This window comes from Dendrobates tinctorius, unplaced genomic scaffold (assembly GCF_039654945.1).
Source record: "Dendrobates tinctorius isolate UK_male_01 unplaced genomic scaffold, ASM3965494v1 ptg000016l, whole genome shotgun sequence".
Lineage (NCBI taxonomy): Eukaryota > Metazoa > Chordata > Amphibia > Anura > Dendrobatidae > Dendrobates > Dendrobates tinctorius.
Window position 1 is genome coordinate 7,065,362 of NW_027361684.1, and position 19,851 is coordinate 7,085,212.

At 47.3% G+C, this 19,851-nt stretch overlaps 1 protein-coding gene across 6 annotated transcripts in view; it reads left to right on the forward strand.

Annotated features, from left to right (window-relative positions):
• ZSWIM7 (zinc finger SWIM-type containing 7) overlaps positions 1-19,851 on the forward strand; it is a 132,980-nt gene that overhangs the window by 3,374 nt on the left and 109,755 nt on the right. For all 6 annotated transcript variants that reach the window (XM_073565371.1, XM_073565367.1, XM_073565370.1 and 3 more), the window contains exon 2: positions 1,308-1,445. In XM_073565371.1, coding sequence (XP_073421472.1) covers positions 1,370-1,445 — 76 coding nt within the window. In that variant the 5' untranslated portion in view covers positions 1,308-1,369. The remainder of the gene's footprint in view (positions 1-1,307; positions 1,446-19,851) is intronic.

Consider the following 19,851-nt stretch of genomic DNA (forward strand, 5'->3'; position numbering starts at 1 on the left):
GGACTCCAGCGCTGCAAGTCCGTGCTCCTCAGTCCATTCTCGTCTCACCTCAGCAGAGTGGTCTGCATAAGGCTACTTTCACAGTAGCTTTTTTTTGCGCAGCGCTTCGTGCTCCATAGAAACGCATGCAAAAAAACGCATCATGCATTTTGCATGCGTTTGCGTTTTTTAGGCGCATGCTTTTTAACCAGTTTCTAGCCATGTTAACTCTTAAAACACCTGCATTCCCATAGACTGTAATGCGTTATTTTGACGCATTCCATGCGCAAACGTTTTTTTTTTTTTTTACGCCGTTGGACGGACCCAAAAATGCAACAGGTTGTGTCTGGCGCACACCTTAAAAAAATGCATGCGCACAAAAACGCATACGAACACGTGCAAACGCTAGACCATGCGCACGCCATGTTAAACATAGGGGCGCATGGACGCGCACGATGCGCTGCGCTAAAAAACGCTAATGTGAAACCAGCCTAAGACTATATAAAACCTCATCGAGGGAAACTTATGGTGATTCCCATAGAGAAGCAACGAATATTGCAGATCTGTCCATGTTTTTCTGCGGCAATCTCCTACGCCAGAAACTATCTGTAAGATTCTTCTTATCCCTTTTATGATATTGTTTTTGCTTTTATCGATGTCTTTTTGGTATTTCATCTTTTTGTAACATAGTGAGCACTTTTGTATATTAAAACAAAAATGTAATAAGATTGTTCTTTGCATTCAAACGTACCCACAACCTGCTAAGAGGGAAAGTATAACTAGGTTGTGTTACCTTGTATATGCTAGAGTGCAAGAAGAGAACCTATCAGGTGCTTGGGAAAGCTGGGCGTGCGTGTATACTAAGTGTTATCCAGGGCAGGCGTCTCACCGGCCTATCAAAACGGCAAATGGTGGCAGAAAGCAGTGTGGGGTGGCTGTGATAAGTGGCTGTTGGGTGTGCGTATCTCCTATTGCAATAGGTGAGTGACGAGCAGAGACCCCTTTACTGTCACTTGTGTAGCGAGTGGGCGATGTTCTTGACACCAATCATTCATCTAATGGTGGCAAACACAAAAACCACTTGCATTTTTGTGGACTGAGTGTCACATCTAACTACTTAAGGACCTTTTTTATAAAAAAATTTTTCCTTTAACACGGACTCCCTGTTCTTAATGAATTTTGCCACATGTTACTCCCGCACATTTTTCATTGAGATTGGTAGGAAAGACTGGCCAGTGTTGATGATTCAGGCCCATAGAGGGTCACCGGAGCCAGTCCTCATATTCTAGAAAATGTCTTTCATTGTAGTTGTTTCCCTTTATGTCCAGGACTGCAGCGGCCGTCGTATTCTGCCAGCTGTGATGTTCCCGTGAACTCATGTTCCGTAGACATGGACTTTACCTTGCCATCGGCAGCAGAAGAGCTTCTACAGGAAATAAAGCGCCTTTATCAAGAGACCTCACAAAGTAAGAAAACCATGCTTTTATACTGTAATGATGTCATTTTGGTACTAAGTGCCATGATCGCCTACGCCGACCTCTACCACTGTGCCGAGCTGAGAACTATTACCGCTGCTTGTGTCCGTAACATAAACCTGGAACCAGAAGCCTCTTAATAACCCCTTCGGGTCGCAGGCAGTTTTGGCTTTATGGGTGCAAATTTTTGTTCCTGACTTGGCTGTCCTGTTTTATGCTCATACGAGGGATCTTTCATGGCACCACTTTAGAGGTATATGCAATTTGATTCTTAATTTATGTTTTGTTGACAGGTAATGCTGGAGGAAAAAAAGTAATTCTAACAATTTTTTTTTTCCAAAAATGTGCATATGTAGGTTTTATGCGAGTTAATAAAAAATCTGGTTAATATTATATTTTTAGTATATGGTTGTATTTTTTTTCGACCAGGAGTTCTCAGGGGACTGTTTTAGTCTTCAGTAGAGTTGAGCAAAACGGGTCGGTTATATTCAAAAGTCGCCGACTTTCGCTGAAGTCGGGATTCATGAAAAGAAACCCGACTATAGCGTGAGGTCGGCCACGAGGTCGGCGACCAGCGCGCCAAAGTCGCGTTTTAAAAGATGCTTCCAGCGCCCTTTTTCAGCCAATGAAGGAGGACGCACACTGTGTGCAACGTGATGACATAGGCATCGGTCACCACCATCTTTGAGAAGGGCATGCAAGTGATTGGCTGGCTTTGTGTGGCGTCACAGGGGCTATAAAATGGCGTGCACGCCGACCGCCATCTTACTTCTGCCGATATCAGCATTAGGGACAGGTTGCAGCTGCTGATTCTGAATAAGGGAGAGCGTTAGGCAGGGAAGAAGAACCAAAAACTGCTTCTGCTGTTAGCGATTTCCACTTACAACACAACACTTTGTGTGCAGTGACAGGGGAGGCTCTATTTTTGTGCATCAGTTCTGTTGGTTATTAGGCTGCCTTATAAGGCTCCCTGATAGCTGCATTGCTGTTTGCACACTGCTGTGCAAACTGCTTTTTTAAAAGCAAAAATACTTTTCTTCCTCTTTTCTGCACAGTTACCAAACGTTCATTTTTCCACCCTTTTGTGTGTGCAGCAATCCTGCTTATTAGGCTGCCTGCGTCCATACTTGGACTGAGAGCATCATTGTCAGCGTTGTGAGAATCATGTGGGAATAGTGGATGAGGGCAGGTATATCTCGCCCAGATTCCTTTCCTATGTGGCCTAGTCTGGTCAGTATCGCACCTGCTTACTAATGGATAATGGGAGGTGGATATATAAGGATGCAAGGTGGTTGTGTGAGTGTCTCAGCCTGGGAACACAGAGAGCCTGTCTGTGTGAGAGACACACGTGAGTGGAAGCAGTGCCCACTGCAACTGTGGTTTGGCTGGACGGGAGAAGCCCGCCAGTTGGTAGTTAGGTGGTACCTTGTTTAGTTAGTGCCGGACAGGCAAGGATTTGTTTTATGTTTTATTTCCTTTTGCATTGCTTTCACCGTTAATAAACCTGACCCAGGGTCAGTTATACACGAATCCCCGCTCTGCGCCTGAGTTTCATGCTGAATGCACGTGACCTTTGACCCCAGCAAAGGCGATCCCGGAGTGTTTTATCACATTGTGGTGGAGAACGCGGGCATCACGTTGCAAGCATGAGCATGGAGGACGTGGTGAAAGCGCTGGTACAGTCCACCGCCGTCCAGCAAGAAGCTAATCGGGTGATGATGGCCCAGCTGAAGGAGTTGGTGGACATGACAGCTACCGATCGTTCGCTTCTCCAGCAGGTGGCGCAGCGCTTGGCAAGCTTACCTGAGCTTAACCTGGAAGCCGAGTCGAGAGTGATTCACGTGAGTCGGTACTGGCAGAAAATGACGCCTGATGATGACGTCGAGGCATACCTGACCACGTTTGAACGGACGGCGGTGCGAGAAAAATGGCCGAAGGCACGATGGGCCAGCCTGATTGCCCCGTTTCTTTCCGGTGAGGCCCAAAAGGCATATTATGACCTGGAACCTGAAGCTGCGCAGGACTTTGACAAATTGAAAGCCGAGATCTTGGCCCGGCTGGGAGTGACGACCGCTGTCCGGGCACAGAGAGTGCATCAATGGACTTATCAGCCGGATAAACCACCGCGGTCCCAGATGTTCGACCTGATCCACGTGACGAAGAAGTGGCTACAACCTGAGGTGTTGACAGCGCCAGAGATAATCCAGAGAGTCGTCCTGGACAAGTACCTGAGAGCTCTACCTCCAGCCCTGAGGAAGTGGGTAAGCCATGGAAATCCTACGACGGCAGATCAACTGGTGGATCTGGTTGAACGTTACTCCGTGGCGGAAGGACTCCGAGACGACGCTACCCCACCTCGTTCTTCATCGTCTCCACGTGGAACCGGTAAGACTGTTCCAGGGAGTGAGGGAGATGGAAAAATCCCTAAGACAGTGGGGGAGGAAAACGGGACTGCCCGCACTGCGAGGCCGAGAGTAACGAACTATGGTCTAAGCAAGGGGCCCGTTAGGTGTTTCCGCTGCCAAGAGATGGGACATATTGCTGCGAACTGTCCGGTCACTACTGAACCCATGCAGTGCGACGTCACAGACTCTAAAAACCGCATGTCTATGGTTGCACGGGTAGTGAGTGTGAATGCCGGTCAAAAGGATGTGGAAAAACACTTGTGTGATTTAACTGTTGATGGCAAAAATGTGGTGGCATTGTTAGACTCGGGAAGTGTGGTGACTGGTGAAGGCCAGTCTGGTGCCAGCCCCGACTGGGCCATCAGACAAATTCTCTGTAACGTGTGTGCATGGAGACACCTGTTCGTACCTCACCACAGTCATATGCATTACAACTTCCTATGGGTCTGTGCAACATAAAGTGGGACTCGTCCCGGCGTTATTGCATGATGTTATCCTGGGCCGGGATTTTCCCCACTTCTGGCAATTGTGGGAGAATCAGTTGATGCCCTCGGGTAATAGTGTACATGATTCTTCTCCCAGGGAGTGTGTGGGTCCCGAACCCCTGGAAGAGGTCTCCCCGGAAGACTCGGGGGAAGAGTCTGCGGGAAATGACCTGCAGTTCCCGTTTTCAGTCATGGCGGGTGATAATGAGGAGACCGGGGAAGAGGAGGAGGCTGACAGCCGTCCACCTCCCCGTTTGCCGGATTTAGAAGTTCAGAAAGATGACTTCCAAAGCGAGCAAATAAAGGATCCTACCCTTTCTCAGGCTAGGACAAATGTGAAAGTGATAAATGGGGTGCCGTAGAACCTGGCTCTAGGCTGGCATATCCTTACATGGTTCTGGAGAATGATTTACTCTATCAGATAGAGAAAAAGGGGGAAGATACGGTGCAACTATTAGTCGTGCCAAAACCCTACCGGCGGCAGGTCCTGGACCTGGCCCACGGACATGTGATGGGAGGTCACCTGGGAGTCCAGAAAACCACCGAAAGGATATTACACTGTTTTGTTTGGCCAGGCATGCATCACGATATTCGTGTATATTGCGAGTCTTGTCCTGACTGCCAAGCCTCTGCACCTAAGCCCCGGTTCTGTAGACCTTTGGTACCCCTACCTATTATTGAAGTCCCGTTTGAGAGGATTGGGATGGATTTAGTTGGGCCCCTTCCACGGTCTGCACGTGAACACCAACATATCCTGGTCATCTTGGATTATGCCACTCGTTACCCGGAGGCCATCCCTTTGCGTAACACGGCCACCAAGACGATTGCCATGGAGCTGGTGCATTTGTTTAGTCGGGTCGGTATACCAAAACAGATACTCACCGACCAGGGGAACCCTTTATGTCCAGGATAATGAAGGAGCTCTGCCGATTGTTACAAATCGAACCGTTACGCACATCCGTGTATCACCCTCAAACAGACGGGTTGGTCGAACGGTTCAATAAAACTCTGAAGCAGATGCTGAGAAAGGTGATAGACAAGGATGGGAAGAACTGGGACTATTTACTTCCGTATTTGCTTTTTGCCATCAGGGAAGTACCCCAGTCTTCCACGGGATTCTCGCCTTTCGAGTTATTGTACGCCCGACGTCCTCGCGGACTGTTAGACGTTGCAAAAGAAACCTGGGAGGGTCAGGTCACTCCATTTAAAACAGTGATAGATTACGTCACACAAATGCAGGACCGTATTGCGGCTGTTATGCCTATTGTCAAAGAACACATGATACAGGCTCAAGGAGCCCAAAAAAGAATCTATGATAGGGGCGCCAAGATCCGTACGTTTGCACCCGGAGATAGGGTGTTGATCCTGGTCCCCACGGTGGACAGTAAGTTCCTGGCAAAGTGGCAGGGCCCCTTTGAGATCAAGGAAAGAGTTGGTGAAGTAAACTACAAAGTATACCAGGCAGGTAAACGGAAACCTGAGCAGATTTATCATGTAAATCTGATAAAGCCCTGGAAGGATCGGCCTGCCTTGTCAGCGGAGCTGGCCCGTCCTGTCTGCTCGCATACCGTACCGGAGGTACGGGTTGCAGAGACTCTCTCGGAGCGGCAAAAGACGGAAGTCAGGCAGTTTCTACTTCACAACCAAAAGTTTTTCTCAGAAAAACCCGGGCAGACTATGCTAATGAAACATGACATCGTAACGGAACCTGGTGTCACAGTTCACGTAAAACCCTACCGAATCCCGGAAGCGCGCCGTGAAGCCGTTTCCCGAGAAGTGAAGGCAATGTTAGAGTTAGGAGTCATTGAGGAATCGCACAGTGCGTGGTCCAGCCCGATTGTGCTAATTCCTAAACCGGACGGCACCATCCGGTTCTGCAATGACTTCAGGAAACTGAATGCGGTCTCAAAATTCATGCCTACCCTATGCCCCGGGTCGATGAGTTAATAGATCGGTTAGGAAAAGCCCGGTATATTACGACCCTAGACCTAACAAAGGGGTATTGGCAGATCCCTCTGGCGGAGGCTGCCAGAGAAAAGACGGCATTTGCTACCCCAGAAGGTCTATTTCAGTATGTGTATATGCCGTTTGGACTGCACGGAGCACCGGCGACCTTCCAGAGACTGATGGATCGAGTCCTGAGGCCACATAGGCAGTACGCTTCGGCCTATTTGGACGACATTGTCATTTACAGCTTGGACTGGGAGACTCGTCTCCAGAAAGTACAAGCTGTGATTGACGACCTGTGGGAGGCAGGTCTAACCGCGAACCCCAAGAAATGTCACATCGGGCTAGAAGAAGCCCGGTATTTGGGGTATGTAATTGGGAGGGGTGTTGTTAAACCCCAGGTTGATAAGATTCAGGCGGTTCAGGACTGGCCACAACCTGTCAACAAGAAGCAGGTGCAAGCCTTCCTGGGGATCGCCGGTTATTATCGCCGGTTCATACCCAATTTTGCAGCCATCGCTACCCCCCTGACGGATCTTACAAAAGGGAAAGACTCCGTCATGATTAAATGGAGTTTAGCGGCTGAAGAAGCCTTCCATAGCCTAAAACGGGCGCTTTGCTCTCAGCCCGTACTGGTGACTCCAGACTTCCGCAGCGAGTTTGTGGTACAAACGGATGCCTCTGATACCGGTATCGGGGCCGTACTCTCACAAGTGAGGGACGGAGTGGAACACCCAGTCCTCTATCTCAGCAGGAAGCTGAATAAACACAAGCAAAGGTATGCAGTCGTGGAAAAAGAGTGCCTAGCCATTAAGTGGGCTCTAGAGGCCCTCAAATATTACCTGGTGGGCCGAAAGTTCAGGCTGATCACTGACCATGCCCCTCTCAAGTGGATGCACTTGAACAAGGAACGGAATAGCCGGGTGACCCGGTGGTTCCTTGCCCTGCAGGCCTACACTTTTACGGTGGAGCACCGCCCAGGGGTACAGATGGGGAATGCAGATGCCCTGTCCCGAGTGCACTGTTTGGCGGGTGTCATTGCTCGACCAGAGTGGTCTGAGCAGAAGGGGGGGATATGTGAGAATCATGTGGGAATAGTGGATGAGGGCAGGTATATCTCGCCCAGATTCCTTTCCTATGTGGCCTAGTCTGGTCAGTATCGCACCTGCTTACTAATGGATAATGGGAGGTGGATATATATGGATGCAAGGTGGTTGTGTGAGTGTCTCAGCCTGGGAACACAGAGAGCCTGTCTGTGTGAGAGACACACACGTGAGTGGAAGCAGTGCCCACTGCAACTGTGGTTTGGCTGGACGGGAGAAGCCCGCCAGTTGGTAGTTAGGTTGTCCATTGTTTAGTTAGTGCCGGACAGGCAAGGATTTGTTTTATGTTTTATTTCCTTTTGCATTGCTTTCACCGTTAATAAACCTGACCCAGGGTCAGTTATACACGAATCCCCGCTCTGCGCCTGAGTTTCATGCTGAATGCACGTGACCTTTGACCCCAGCAAAGGCGATCCCGGAGTGTTTTATCACAGCGTCCTCAAATCTCTAGTGAGATCCAAAATCTCACCAATCCTATAGACACCCTCCACCTTGTCATACACCATCCAATTTCAGCCTGTTACATTGAGGTGTAATCTCTACTGGGCCAGAGACAATAGTTCTGCATATTCAAATTCTCACCAATCCTATTGACACCCTCCACCTTGTCATACACCATCCAATTTCAGCCTGTTACATTGAGGTGTAATCTCTACTAGGCCAGAGACAATAGTTCTGCGTCCTCAAATCTATAATGAGATTCAAAATCTCACCAATCCTATAGACACCCTCCACCTTGTCATACACCATCCAATTTCAGCCTGTTACATTGAGGTGTAATCTCTACTGGGCCAGAGACAATAGTTCTGCGTCTTCAAATCTATAGTGAGATTCAAATTCTCACCAATCCTATAGACACCCTCCACCTTGTCATACACCATCCAATTTCAGCCTGTTACATTGAGGTGTAATCTCTACTTGGCCAGAGACAATAGATCTGCGTCCTCAAATCTATAATGAGATTCAAAATCTCACCAATCCTATAGACACCCTCCACCTTGTCATACACCATCCAATTTCAGCCTGTTACATTGAGGTGTAATCTCTACTGGGCCAGAGACAATAGTTCAGCGTCCTCAAATCTCTAGTGAGATTCAAATTCTCACCAATAGTAGATACACCTTCTACCTTGTTTTACAGTACCATATAGCTGGTGGTATTTTGGGTACATTTTCATAAAAATGAGCAAGTATGGTGGAAGACGCCATGGAAGTGGGCGGGGGTTGCCAGCTGGTCCCGATGGTGGTGGTGTTGCATCTGTTGGTAGTGGCAAAAGCACGATAGCACCTAAGGCAGGAGGTGTTGAGCCTGCGTCATCGTCTGGCTCCACAAGGCCTCGAAGGCTCTCTTTTCTGGGAGTATGTAAACCACTTTTAAAGCCGGAGCTTCAGGAACAAGTTTTGGCTTGCATTGCTGACACAGCCTCCAGCTCTCTCGCCTCCTCTTCTGAAGTTTCAAAAAATAAAAGCACTGAGTCGTCATTGGAGGCTCCTGGTCTGGAACAACACCTTTCCTTGTGTCCTTCACCCCTACCAAAAGTGAAGGATGTGGCAGGCCACACTACCGATTACTCCATGGAACTCTTTTCACATACCATGCCTGTGTTAGCAAGTCAAATCGTGAATTCCCCAGTCCAAGATGAATCTGACATGGAGTGCACTGATGCACAGCCACTGCTAGATTTTTCTGCTGATACATTCACTCAGTGCACCACATTGTCCTCGCAGTGTACTGAGGCAAAATCAGACCCTGATGAAACTCAGGTGCCCCTTCCCGCATACTATACCACCTTACACGGTGACACAGAGGAAGGCGCACATGAAATTGAAGAGGAGGTGATGGATGACCCAGTTGTTGACCCAGATTGGCATCCATTGGAGGAAGAGGGTGCCGCTGCCAATAGCTCAGAAGAGGAGGAGGAGGATCCGCAGCAGGCAACGACATCGCAACAGCTGTTATCTGGCAGGATCGTAGCAGTCCAAAAACGTGTTACAAAAACCAAAAGAGTTGCAGGACAGCTTGGCCAGACAGTCAAATTAGCACAGCGTGCAAGGTCTCAAAATGTCTTCCATAGTAGGAAGAGTGCAGTGTGGCACTTTTTTGAACAAAATCCTAATGATCAGGCAAAGGTTATATGTAAGAAGTGCGCAAAGACCTTTAGCTGAGGGAAAAATCTGAGAAATTTGAATACCAGTTGCATGCTTAGACATTTAACCACCATGCACTTGCAAGCGTGGATGGACTACCAAACCTCACGTACCACATGTGCAGCTGCTCCGAATGAAGGTAGTCAGCAACGCTACATCGCTTCCCCCCACTGTAAGCCCACCGGTTAGCACACCACCAGCAGCAAATGTCGAGGTGTCGTCGCAAGGGCAAAGCAGTCGTGGAATCACAATGTTATTGCTACGAAAGACTGAATCTAGGTCATCAGCAACACCATCACCAACCCTCTCTCAGTCCGCCATGTCCACCGCTAGTTCCACCATATGCAGCTCTCAAGTCCAGCTCACCCTACCAGAGACTCTGAGTAGGACAAGAAAGTACTCATCCTCTCATCCACGTACACTGGCTTTGAACGCTCACATTGCCAAACTAATCTCGTTAGAGATCATGCCCTACTGGTTGGTTGGTTGAAAGCAAAGCTTTCTGCGAGCTCATGGCCTACGCAGTACCACGCTATGACCTACCCAGTCGGCACTTTTCGCGAAAAGCCATCCCAGCCCTCCATGTGCATGTGAAAGACCGCATTGTCCATGCACTCAAGCAATCAGTGAGTGGAAAGGTGCACCTCACAACAGATGCAAGGTCCAGTAGGCATGGCCAGGGCCGTTACGTGTCCATCACTGCGCACTGGGTTAATGTGGTGGATGCAGGGTCCACAGGGGACAGCGGCGGTGGGACAGTGCTGCCTAGCCCACGGTATAGGAAACAGTTGGCTGTAGGCATTCGACCCTCCTCCTCCTCGTCTACAGAGCGCAGTCGCATGAGCACTCCATCCGCAGCTGCCAGTGTTGCACACGAGGTGTCCCACTATCGAGCTAGTGGTAAGCGTCAGCAGGCTGTGTTGAAGATGATGTGTTTGGGAGACAATAGACACACCGCGGAGGTACTGGCCAACTACTTGCAGCAACAAACTGAGTCATGGCTTGGCAGTCTACATCTTGAGGCAGGCAAGGTAGTTGGTGATAACGGCCGGAATTTTGTGGCAGCCATAGCCCTTTCAAAACTCAGACACATACCTTGCCTGGCTCACACCTTGAACCTGGTGGTGCAGTGCTTCCTCAATAATTATCCAGAGTTAACACCCCTGCTCCATAAGTCGTATGCAGAAGCTGCAGCGATTGCTCCACCTTCCCAAGCACCGCCTAATTATCGACGATGTAACAAGGTGGAACTCCACCCTGCACATGGTTCAGAGGCTGTGCGAACAGAGGCAGGCTGCAATTTATTTGTGGGAGGCTACACGGGCCGGCAGTTTGCAGGCAGACATGGAGTTGTCTGGTGTGCAGTGGTCGAAGCTGAAAGGCCTCTGTAAAGTCCTTCAGTGTTTTGAGGAATGCACACGGCCGGTAAGCACAGACGACGCCATCCTAAGCATGAGCATCCCACTTATGCGTCTGCTCATGCAAACTTTGACGCACATTAAGGAGCAGCCGAGGAAGAAGAGGAGGGAAGCCTTGATGACAGTCAGCCATTGTCTGCTCAGGGAAGTCTCGTGGACGAGGTGGAGGAGGAGGAGGATGATGGGGATTATTTTGGGGAGGAGGATGCTTCTCAGGGGGCAAGAAAAAATGTTGGCGTGGCAAGGTCAGGTACAGGGTTTGTGCGTGACTGGAGGGATGTGGATTTGCCAGAAAGTGCTCTTCCACCCAGCACTCGCAGTGCATCATTGACACCTGGAACATTGGCCCACATGTCTGATTATGCCTTGCAGATCCTAAAAAGGGACCCCCGCATTGCCAAAATTATGAGCGATGACAACTACTGGTTGGCCAGCATCCTGGATCCACGCTATGAAGGCAAATTCCAAAACATCATGCCACAGGAGAACCTAGAGCTAATATTGGCTAACAAACAAGCAACTCTGGTAAACGGTTTGTTTGAGGCATTCCAAGCAGACAGCAGCGGTGATGTTTTTCCAACAAGCCGTAGGGGGCAACATGAAAGAGGTGTTCGTGGTGCAAACAGCCGAAGTGGTGTTGGACACAGGGGTTTCATGACCATGTTGTGGACTAATTTTTCAAGTACCGCTCACACGACTGGTAATACTGCATCGATCGAAAGTGACAGGAGACAGCAGTTGTCAACTATGGTAACAAACTACTTCTCCCATATCGATGTTCTCCCTCACCAGTCATTCCCCTTTGACTATTGGGCCAGTAAACTTGACACCTGGCCTGAATTGGCACAATTCTTCCGCGGACTTCTCCAATTACTCCATTTGCAGCTGCTGAATGTCCAACATCAACGTATGCCAACTTTTCCACCTCCCTAACTGGGCTGCCTCCCCCCACAGGGCCGGGGTCACCACCTGGCGCACGCACCCGTGCGAGTGCCGTTGCCCTGGACAGGTGGGTGGGCACACTGTTTTGCAACGGCACTGGCACAAGGTCCCTCATAGTACAATCAAGTGTCTCTGACGGTGAGGGTGCACACTTGCCGTCAGACACACCGGCATACTATGAGGGCCCATGTGCCAGTGCCGTTGCCAACGAGTGGGCCCCCCCGCTTGCTCAGGATCACAGCACTTGCAAAGTTGAAATACTTACCTCTCCCTTCTCCTGAAAAAAGGCAAAGTCGCTCATCTCTAGTCTTCAGTCTTGTTTACTTCCAATAGGTGCCATCTACACGGTGATACTGTCAGGATGTAAGTTTTCTCTTATCATGGCCGTTGGTGTCACCTGCCCTCCCAGAGCTGATCTAACAAGTACAGCACTATAAATGGATGTTAAAGGGCAGGTTTATGGTCAAAGGATTATTTCCATGGCTGAAACTGAATTAAAAAGATTTGTCCACTACTTTTTCATTGATGACCTATCCTTAGGATAGGTTATCAATGTCTAATTGGCCGGGTTCCGACACCTGGCACCCCTGCTGATCAGCTGTCCTCTGTTGGCGGCAGATGGAAATACTCACTTGTACAGTAGATTTGGCTGTCTTCTCAGAATACTACACATCTGCCTCCTATTCAAATCAGCAGGAGGCGGATGTATGGTACCCTGGCGGCCACTATCAGGAGACAGGCCAGAATCAGGAGACAGAGCAGCTCCGCAAGTAAGTATTTCCGGCCGACACCAATAACAGCTGATCTACAGGAGTGCTGGGTGTCGGACACTGGACGATCAGACAACACCCTGCGATAAGCCTGATCCTGAACCTGCCTGGCCGTGGAGGTTGGCAGCCTATAAGAGTGATTTTTTTTTTTTTTTTTCCTTCGTTTTTTTGGCGTCCCCACTCAACGATGATTATTCCTCACTTCCCTACTTTAACCTATCGATATAGGTGGGAAAATAATATAGACGGAGAAAAGAAATTAAACAATTTAAATAACTATCCAGGTATTAGGCTATGTGCACACGTTGGGGATTCTGCTGCGTTTCTGCAGCGGTTTTGGCCCTGCGGAAACGCAGCAGTTCCGCAGACATGGTACAGTACCATGTTAGCCTATGCAATTTCAAAACCGCTGAGCTTACGCTGCGTTTTTTTCCCGCGGTTTACAAACCGCAGCATGTCAATTGTTTGGGCGGATTCCCCAGCGGTTTCACACCTTTTAACATAGTAGAGGTGTGAAACCGCAGGCTAATCCGCAGGTCACTTTACCTGCGGATCCGCACGGAAAAACCTGCACGTGAATCTGCAGCGTGTGCACATAGCCTTAAGTAGACCATACGGATATAGTAGTATTTAAGTTCAAAGTTAATCATCCATCACTATGATAAGTATTCTAGACCAGGGTTCCCCAACTCCAGTCCTCAAGGCCCACCAACAGGTCATGCTTTCAGGATTTCCTTTGTATTGCAAAGGTGAAGCAATTACCACCTGAGCATTACTAAGGAAATCCTGAAAACATGATCTGTTCGTGGGCCTTGAGGACTGGCATTGGGGAACCCTGTTCTAGACAGAGTGTGTAGTGTGTGGGTTGTTTTTTTGTTTGTTTGTTTTTTTATTTAAGTGATGAAAAAAATTTGTTAGAAATTTTGAAAAAAAAGAAAGGAAAGCGCACCGCTATAGAGACGTAGGGAGTTCTCATACCCTGTGCGTTGTTCCCTTGGATGAAAATGTAATATACTGACCGGAATATCTACTATATTATTGGATTGCTATTATTCAATAAATCCCTATTTCCATCATATCTGAATGCCAAGTATCATATGTATAGTACTACGGGATGGGAGTCTTTTTTGGCACCATTTGATCAGAAGTGCTGTGTTCATTTACATGATTCTCTGTGTCTTAAGCTGAATTGTGCCGAAACTGAGCGCCTTACGTTTCCTCTGTCAACTAACCAACCTAAGGGCTCTTTCACGCATCCTGATATTTCTGGTACCGGAAAAATCCGTGCCGGAGATATCAGTGTATAATACTTGTGGCATACGTGTTGCAACCGTGTGCCACATCAGTATCGCACGTACCGGCGGCACCTGGGAATAAGCAGTACGGTTTTGCTGTTTCCTGGTGCTGAAGACTGCTCTCATCATTCTCCAATGCTCGCTTTGCAATCAGCGCTAGCAAGAGAGAATGTGGAGAGTTATACCATTGTATACCAGTACATATCACACAGATGTCATCCGTGTGCATGTGTATGAGACGATTTGCAGCCTGTGCTGCTGTAAAAAAAAAAAAACGGGCATGTCAGCGTATTTTGCCCAGGGACACACAGTTTGTGGAAATACACTGACGTGCACAGACCCATTCACTTGAATGGGTCACAGTGTGTCTCCAATGCGTGTGAAAACTGTCACCACATGTACCAGAAAAACTGATGTGTGAAAGAACCCTAAACCCGATAACTCTCGAGCAGCTTGCTTACTTGGGAATGTATTTGATTTAGATCTTACCTTTATTCCCCACATCTGATCGCTCGCTCATGTCACCTGCACTTCAAAAACATCTCAAGAATTGATCCTTTTCTTATTTTTCACTATGAAAAAGCCGTAACTGCTGTTCTGATTCATTCTCGTCTCGTCGCAACTCTCTGCTATCGGTCTCCCTCACACTAAACTCTCCCCTCTTCTATCTGTCCTGAATGCAGCAGCCATGATCATATATGTGTCCAACAGCTGCACCGATGCCTCCATCCTGTGCCAGTCATTGCTCTGGTTGCCCTTCCACTGCAGAATCCAATATAAACTTATCACTCTCACCCACAAAGCGCTCCACAGTTCTGCACCACCCTTCACTTCCTGCCTCATCTCTGCACCCCCTACCCATGCTTGCCGTTCCACCCTTAAAGGGAATCTGTCACCCCATTTTTCGAATATTAGCTGCCGGCACCAACATGATGTAGATAATCCCCCGATGTAATCTGAAAGATAAGTAAAAGGAGTTAGATTATACTCACCCGGGGGGGCGGTCCAGTTTTGGTCCGATGGGCGTTGCGGTCCGGCGCCTCCCATCTTCATACGATGCTGTCCTCTTCTTTCCTTCCTGTCGTGGCTCCGGCGCAGGCGCACTGCTCTGCCCTCATCAGGGTTGAGGGCAGAGCAGAATACTGCAGTGCGCAGGCACCGGACCTCTCCCGACATCTGCGCACTGCAGGACTCTGCTCTGCCCTCAACAGGGCAGAGCAGTGCGCCTGCGCCGGAGCCACGAAAGGAAGGGAAGAAGAGCACGGCATCGTATGAAGATGGGAGGCACTGGACTGGACACCGGGGGAGTATAATCTAACTCTTTTTTTTTTTTTCTTATCTTTCAGGTTACATCGGGGGCTTATCTACAGCATTACAGAATGCTGTAGATAAGCCCCTGTTGGCGGTGCCGACAGCTCATATTCGAAAAAAGGGTGACAGTTTCCCTTTAAGTGAAAATACATTTCTTTAGGCAGGCTTAACATTTCACCTCACTAATATAACTTATTCCCTGTTCTCCCTTCCTAATTTTTCCTTAGGATCTATCCCTAATATCATCTGTTCCTACAGCTTCCATGCACTCAATAGCATTTTGTATCTGGTACAGATACTGGCTGGTGACTGGTTAATGCAGCATTTTTTAAAAGGATATTCCCATCTTCAAGATCCTATCCCGATATATAGTAGGTGTAATAATATCAGCAAATACTTCCAATTAGTAATGCAGTCTAGTTCTGACCAGTCATAGTTCTGACTATGGTTATGACCACTCATATAGTTACAGTTGGTTCTTAGTGGTCGTAACCATGAATACCTAAGCTACTGCAACACCCTGCACACCTGGTAAGCAGTATAGGGAATCAGAAGAACTATACTATGGGCAGCACGGTGGCTCAGTGGTTAGGGGATCCTGGGTTCGAATCCCACCAAGGACAACATCTGCAAGGAGTTTGTATGTTCTCCCCGTGTTTGCGTGGGTTTCCTCCAGGTACACTGATCATAAAAAATTCATAAAAAAATCATTTGAAAGGTAACTCACCAAACCCTGACTGATGCACTGGCAGGATGCAGCAGAACCCCATTGATAAAGGTTTAGGCAGCACAGGTGCATTCCACTGATAAGGACAGCCAGTAACCATTTGTGGTCCGGCTGCCCCGTGGAAATGCACACAGATGAGGCTTGCATAAGGCATAAGTCACACTGATAAATGTGATGCACAAGTGTCTGAGCAGCCTATTGATCACGCCCATAGTATTAGCAGGCGGGCTGCTCTGCACTATAGATACATGCATCACACAAAGAACCAAGCCAAATATAAAGGGTTCTAGCTGCATCCTGCTGAAAAGTGCAAAAAAGATAAATGGATATGGGGTATTGGTTACTATTTTGGCCAAAGCAGATAAGCTCACAACCCAACGTCAAGGGTCCCCAGATATTGTGAGTCCCTAACACTAAATATAAACAAACACTAATCATAAAAAATCCATAAAAAATCATTTGAAAGGTAACTCACCAAACCCTGACTGATGCACTGATGTACTCCGGTTTCCTCCCACATTCTAAAGACATTCTGATAGGGAATTTATCCCCATCGGGGACAGTGACGTGTGCAAACTGTAAAGCGCTGCGGAATATGTTAGTTATATGTAAAAATAAAGATTATTATTATTACTACATTTCTAATTGGAGGTATTTGCTAATATTATCATTATTACACCTACTACATAATGGGATAGGATCTTGGAGATGGGAAGACTCCTTTCAAAATCCCCTATTTATTACATTAATGTCTGTAAGATGCATTACAAGCTGTTTTTCCCCATCTTGTGTCATTCTTATTTCTTCCTAGATTGTAAACGCTTGTCAGCAGGGCCCTCACTCCTTTTGGTAATTGTTGAACTATGTGTTACCCTGTAATGTCTTATTTTGTTGGTATAAGTCCCCTCAGAATTGTAAAGTGCTGCAGCATAGGTCGGCGCTATATAAATGCAATCATTACCCGCTGATTGCTGTATATAGTATTACATGAATGTCACCACTCTGGGGTCTCTAACTAGCAGTTCTCCACATACTGGGGGTCCAAAGCAGGACCGTTTATGAAGCCCATATGGCAAAGTGATTTCTGGCTGAGTGAACCATTTTATAGCATTTTCTAAGTCTGGAAGGTTATTGTCCCGTGGTGGTGACGCATGACCGGAAGTGAGTTCCATTTTTATATCTTGGGTAAATATTTCATGCGGCTGATTTTTCTTATTTCCCCGCTGCTTTCATTCTTACTGCTTAGTTCAGTGGCTGGCAAAAATCAAGATTTGGCTTTGAGAAGTTGCCAGACCTTCACAAATAAAAGCAAATATTTTTTATCTAGGTCTAAAATTTGGATTGACCGTAGATAACACAAATGTTGACGGATCTTACGGACTCGTTGGCATCAGCTTTTCTGATTATTTTAGTTCACGGATCGTGTCGGCTTGCTCAAGTCTGAATGTGTTTCTGTGATGTGACATTTTCTGGTCTCGGTACAGGCTGATGTGAAGACAAGTCCTCCAGATGTTCAATTATTATTTACAGAAAGTAATGAGGAAAATCAAAAGTAATGGCGCCACTTGGATGTATTGATAAATTAACAGTCTCTAGCAGAAAATATAGACCGTGCACATTAAACCCGCTCTGAGAAAAACAAAACTTTCCCGATTCCAATAAGATCACTTTAAATTTTTATTTTTTATTCTTATTATTTGTTATTAAACCCTTTCTGGAAAATAAATCCTATCCATTTCCAGCTTTTATTTCCACTCTAAGCACTTATGTGCTTCATCTAACTTTCTTTAAAGGGATTTTCCCGGCTTTGGACTTGAGTATGCAGTAACGTAATATCACTGCAGACTTGTCAATCCTCAGTGTACGCTGTCAGGGTTCTCTGTCAACGGGAGCAGGCGATCATTTGACCGCAAGTATGCAATTTGTTTACTTCTGGCCACATTCCAACTAGACGTGTGCTGCACATTTCTAGTTGGCACGTGACCACACGTATGCAAATAACATACGACCACACGCTCGGTGCCAGAACCGGAAAATGTTATCAGTGCACATAGAGTGAGTGCATGCTTTAATCCAAAGCCTGGACAAGCCCATTAAATATCTCGCAATTGAAAAGCGTCCTCTGACTTTAATCTGTTTTGGTTTTAGTTTGCTTTTAGCATATGTCTCCATACCTCCTAACTTTGGCAACTTTGAAAAACAGGAAAGAGGGTCACATACTGTGACACACACAGTCACACCACCCCACAGCAATTTGTATTTTATACTAAGAAATACTGCTCCTGGTGAAGACCATTAGCTCTTCAACAAACTATGCTAGCACATTTTTTGGTTCCTACACCCAGCAACCCCAAGATCTTTTCTAAGGGGACTCCGGCTGTGTCTGACAGCTAGCTCTCTGCTCCCACAGCTGCGCGATCTTGTGCAGCAGCTCTACTATGTACTGACATTTAATATCATTACTGCTTAGCATATCGCAGATCGCCCAGACGTTTGTAGTCTACGGTTGGTCCAATAGATGTTAATTAAACTGACCTTATAAAGTTTGACAACAATGACCTGTTTACAGTTGTAGGGATCCCATACACAATAGATGGCCATCGGCCTGACCATGGTTCATCAGATCATTCAGCCGGCAGCCATCTCCCCCAACTTCTCCATACGTAGGAGTGCTAACTTTGCTGAGAGCCAATGCAAGACTGCTCTGGTGGCCGATTATCTTCTTCGACATCATTGGTCATGGGACAGTTGTACGCCCCCCTATACACATTAGCCCGCCAATATCAATAGGGTTAGCTGGCGTTAGTCTGTGTATGGGGGCTTTTATGTTGAGGTCACATGTTTGACGACTAGAAAACAGTGTGAAGACTTATGATTGTGTTTGACATGAGCTGACCCTGAAATACACGTATGTCAATGAGACCTTTGACCTCTGCTCATTTATCTTTTGCTTTTCCAGTGAAATGGAAGAGGTTGAGGAGACTATACCCATATCTATATACACTTGGACTCGAATTTTGTAGGCTGCTTGGTGTTCTGGCGCTTTTCTGGCTCTTCCCACTTGTCCTATGGCATTGTCAAATGGGGGTTCATATTTGTAGGGTTGATGTCACCTTTGTATTGTCCGGTGACATCAAGCCCATGACCGTAATGGAGAGGCGTGTATCCATTACTAATCCTATACTTTATATGGTAAAAAAGCACACAGCCAGGATAAAGTCCTTTAATTGAAAGAATGACACAGACTTCTTTAATGATTCTAAATTAAACCATACTCATGTCATCACCCATTCCATTGAAACCATGTTCTCCTGTAAGAAAACCAAGCTGTTCCACGCTGTTATCCATGTCTAGGGATAAACCGTTTTCAACCTGGACAGTGCCAAGATGTGACCGTCCAGGCTGAGAAACACTGGTGAATGAACTGCTGTGAGCGCAGCGTCAGTGACTAGCAGTGACATCATCAAGATTACTGCAAGTCACTAAGGCTCTGTTCCCATCTGGGACCCTGAACTTCGGTGACCTTGGTGAGATCCCCGCTAGCACAGTAAGAAAGACTCACAGTTCACTGGGAGAAATTTCTAACAGTGAACTCTCTGATCTCAACGCTGCACTGTGAGACTTTCTCTCTCACTGTACTAGCGGGGATCTCACCAAGGTCAACACAGTACAGGGGCCCAGCTGGGAATGCAGCCTCAGTGACCGGCGGTAACCTCGATGACGTCATCTCTAGTCACTGAGGCTGCACTCCCAGCAGCTCATTCATCAGTGGTTCTCAGCCTGGATGGTCGCATCTAGGCAACTCACAGGTTGAAAACTGTTTATCCCCCAGACATGGATTATGGAG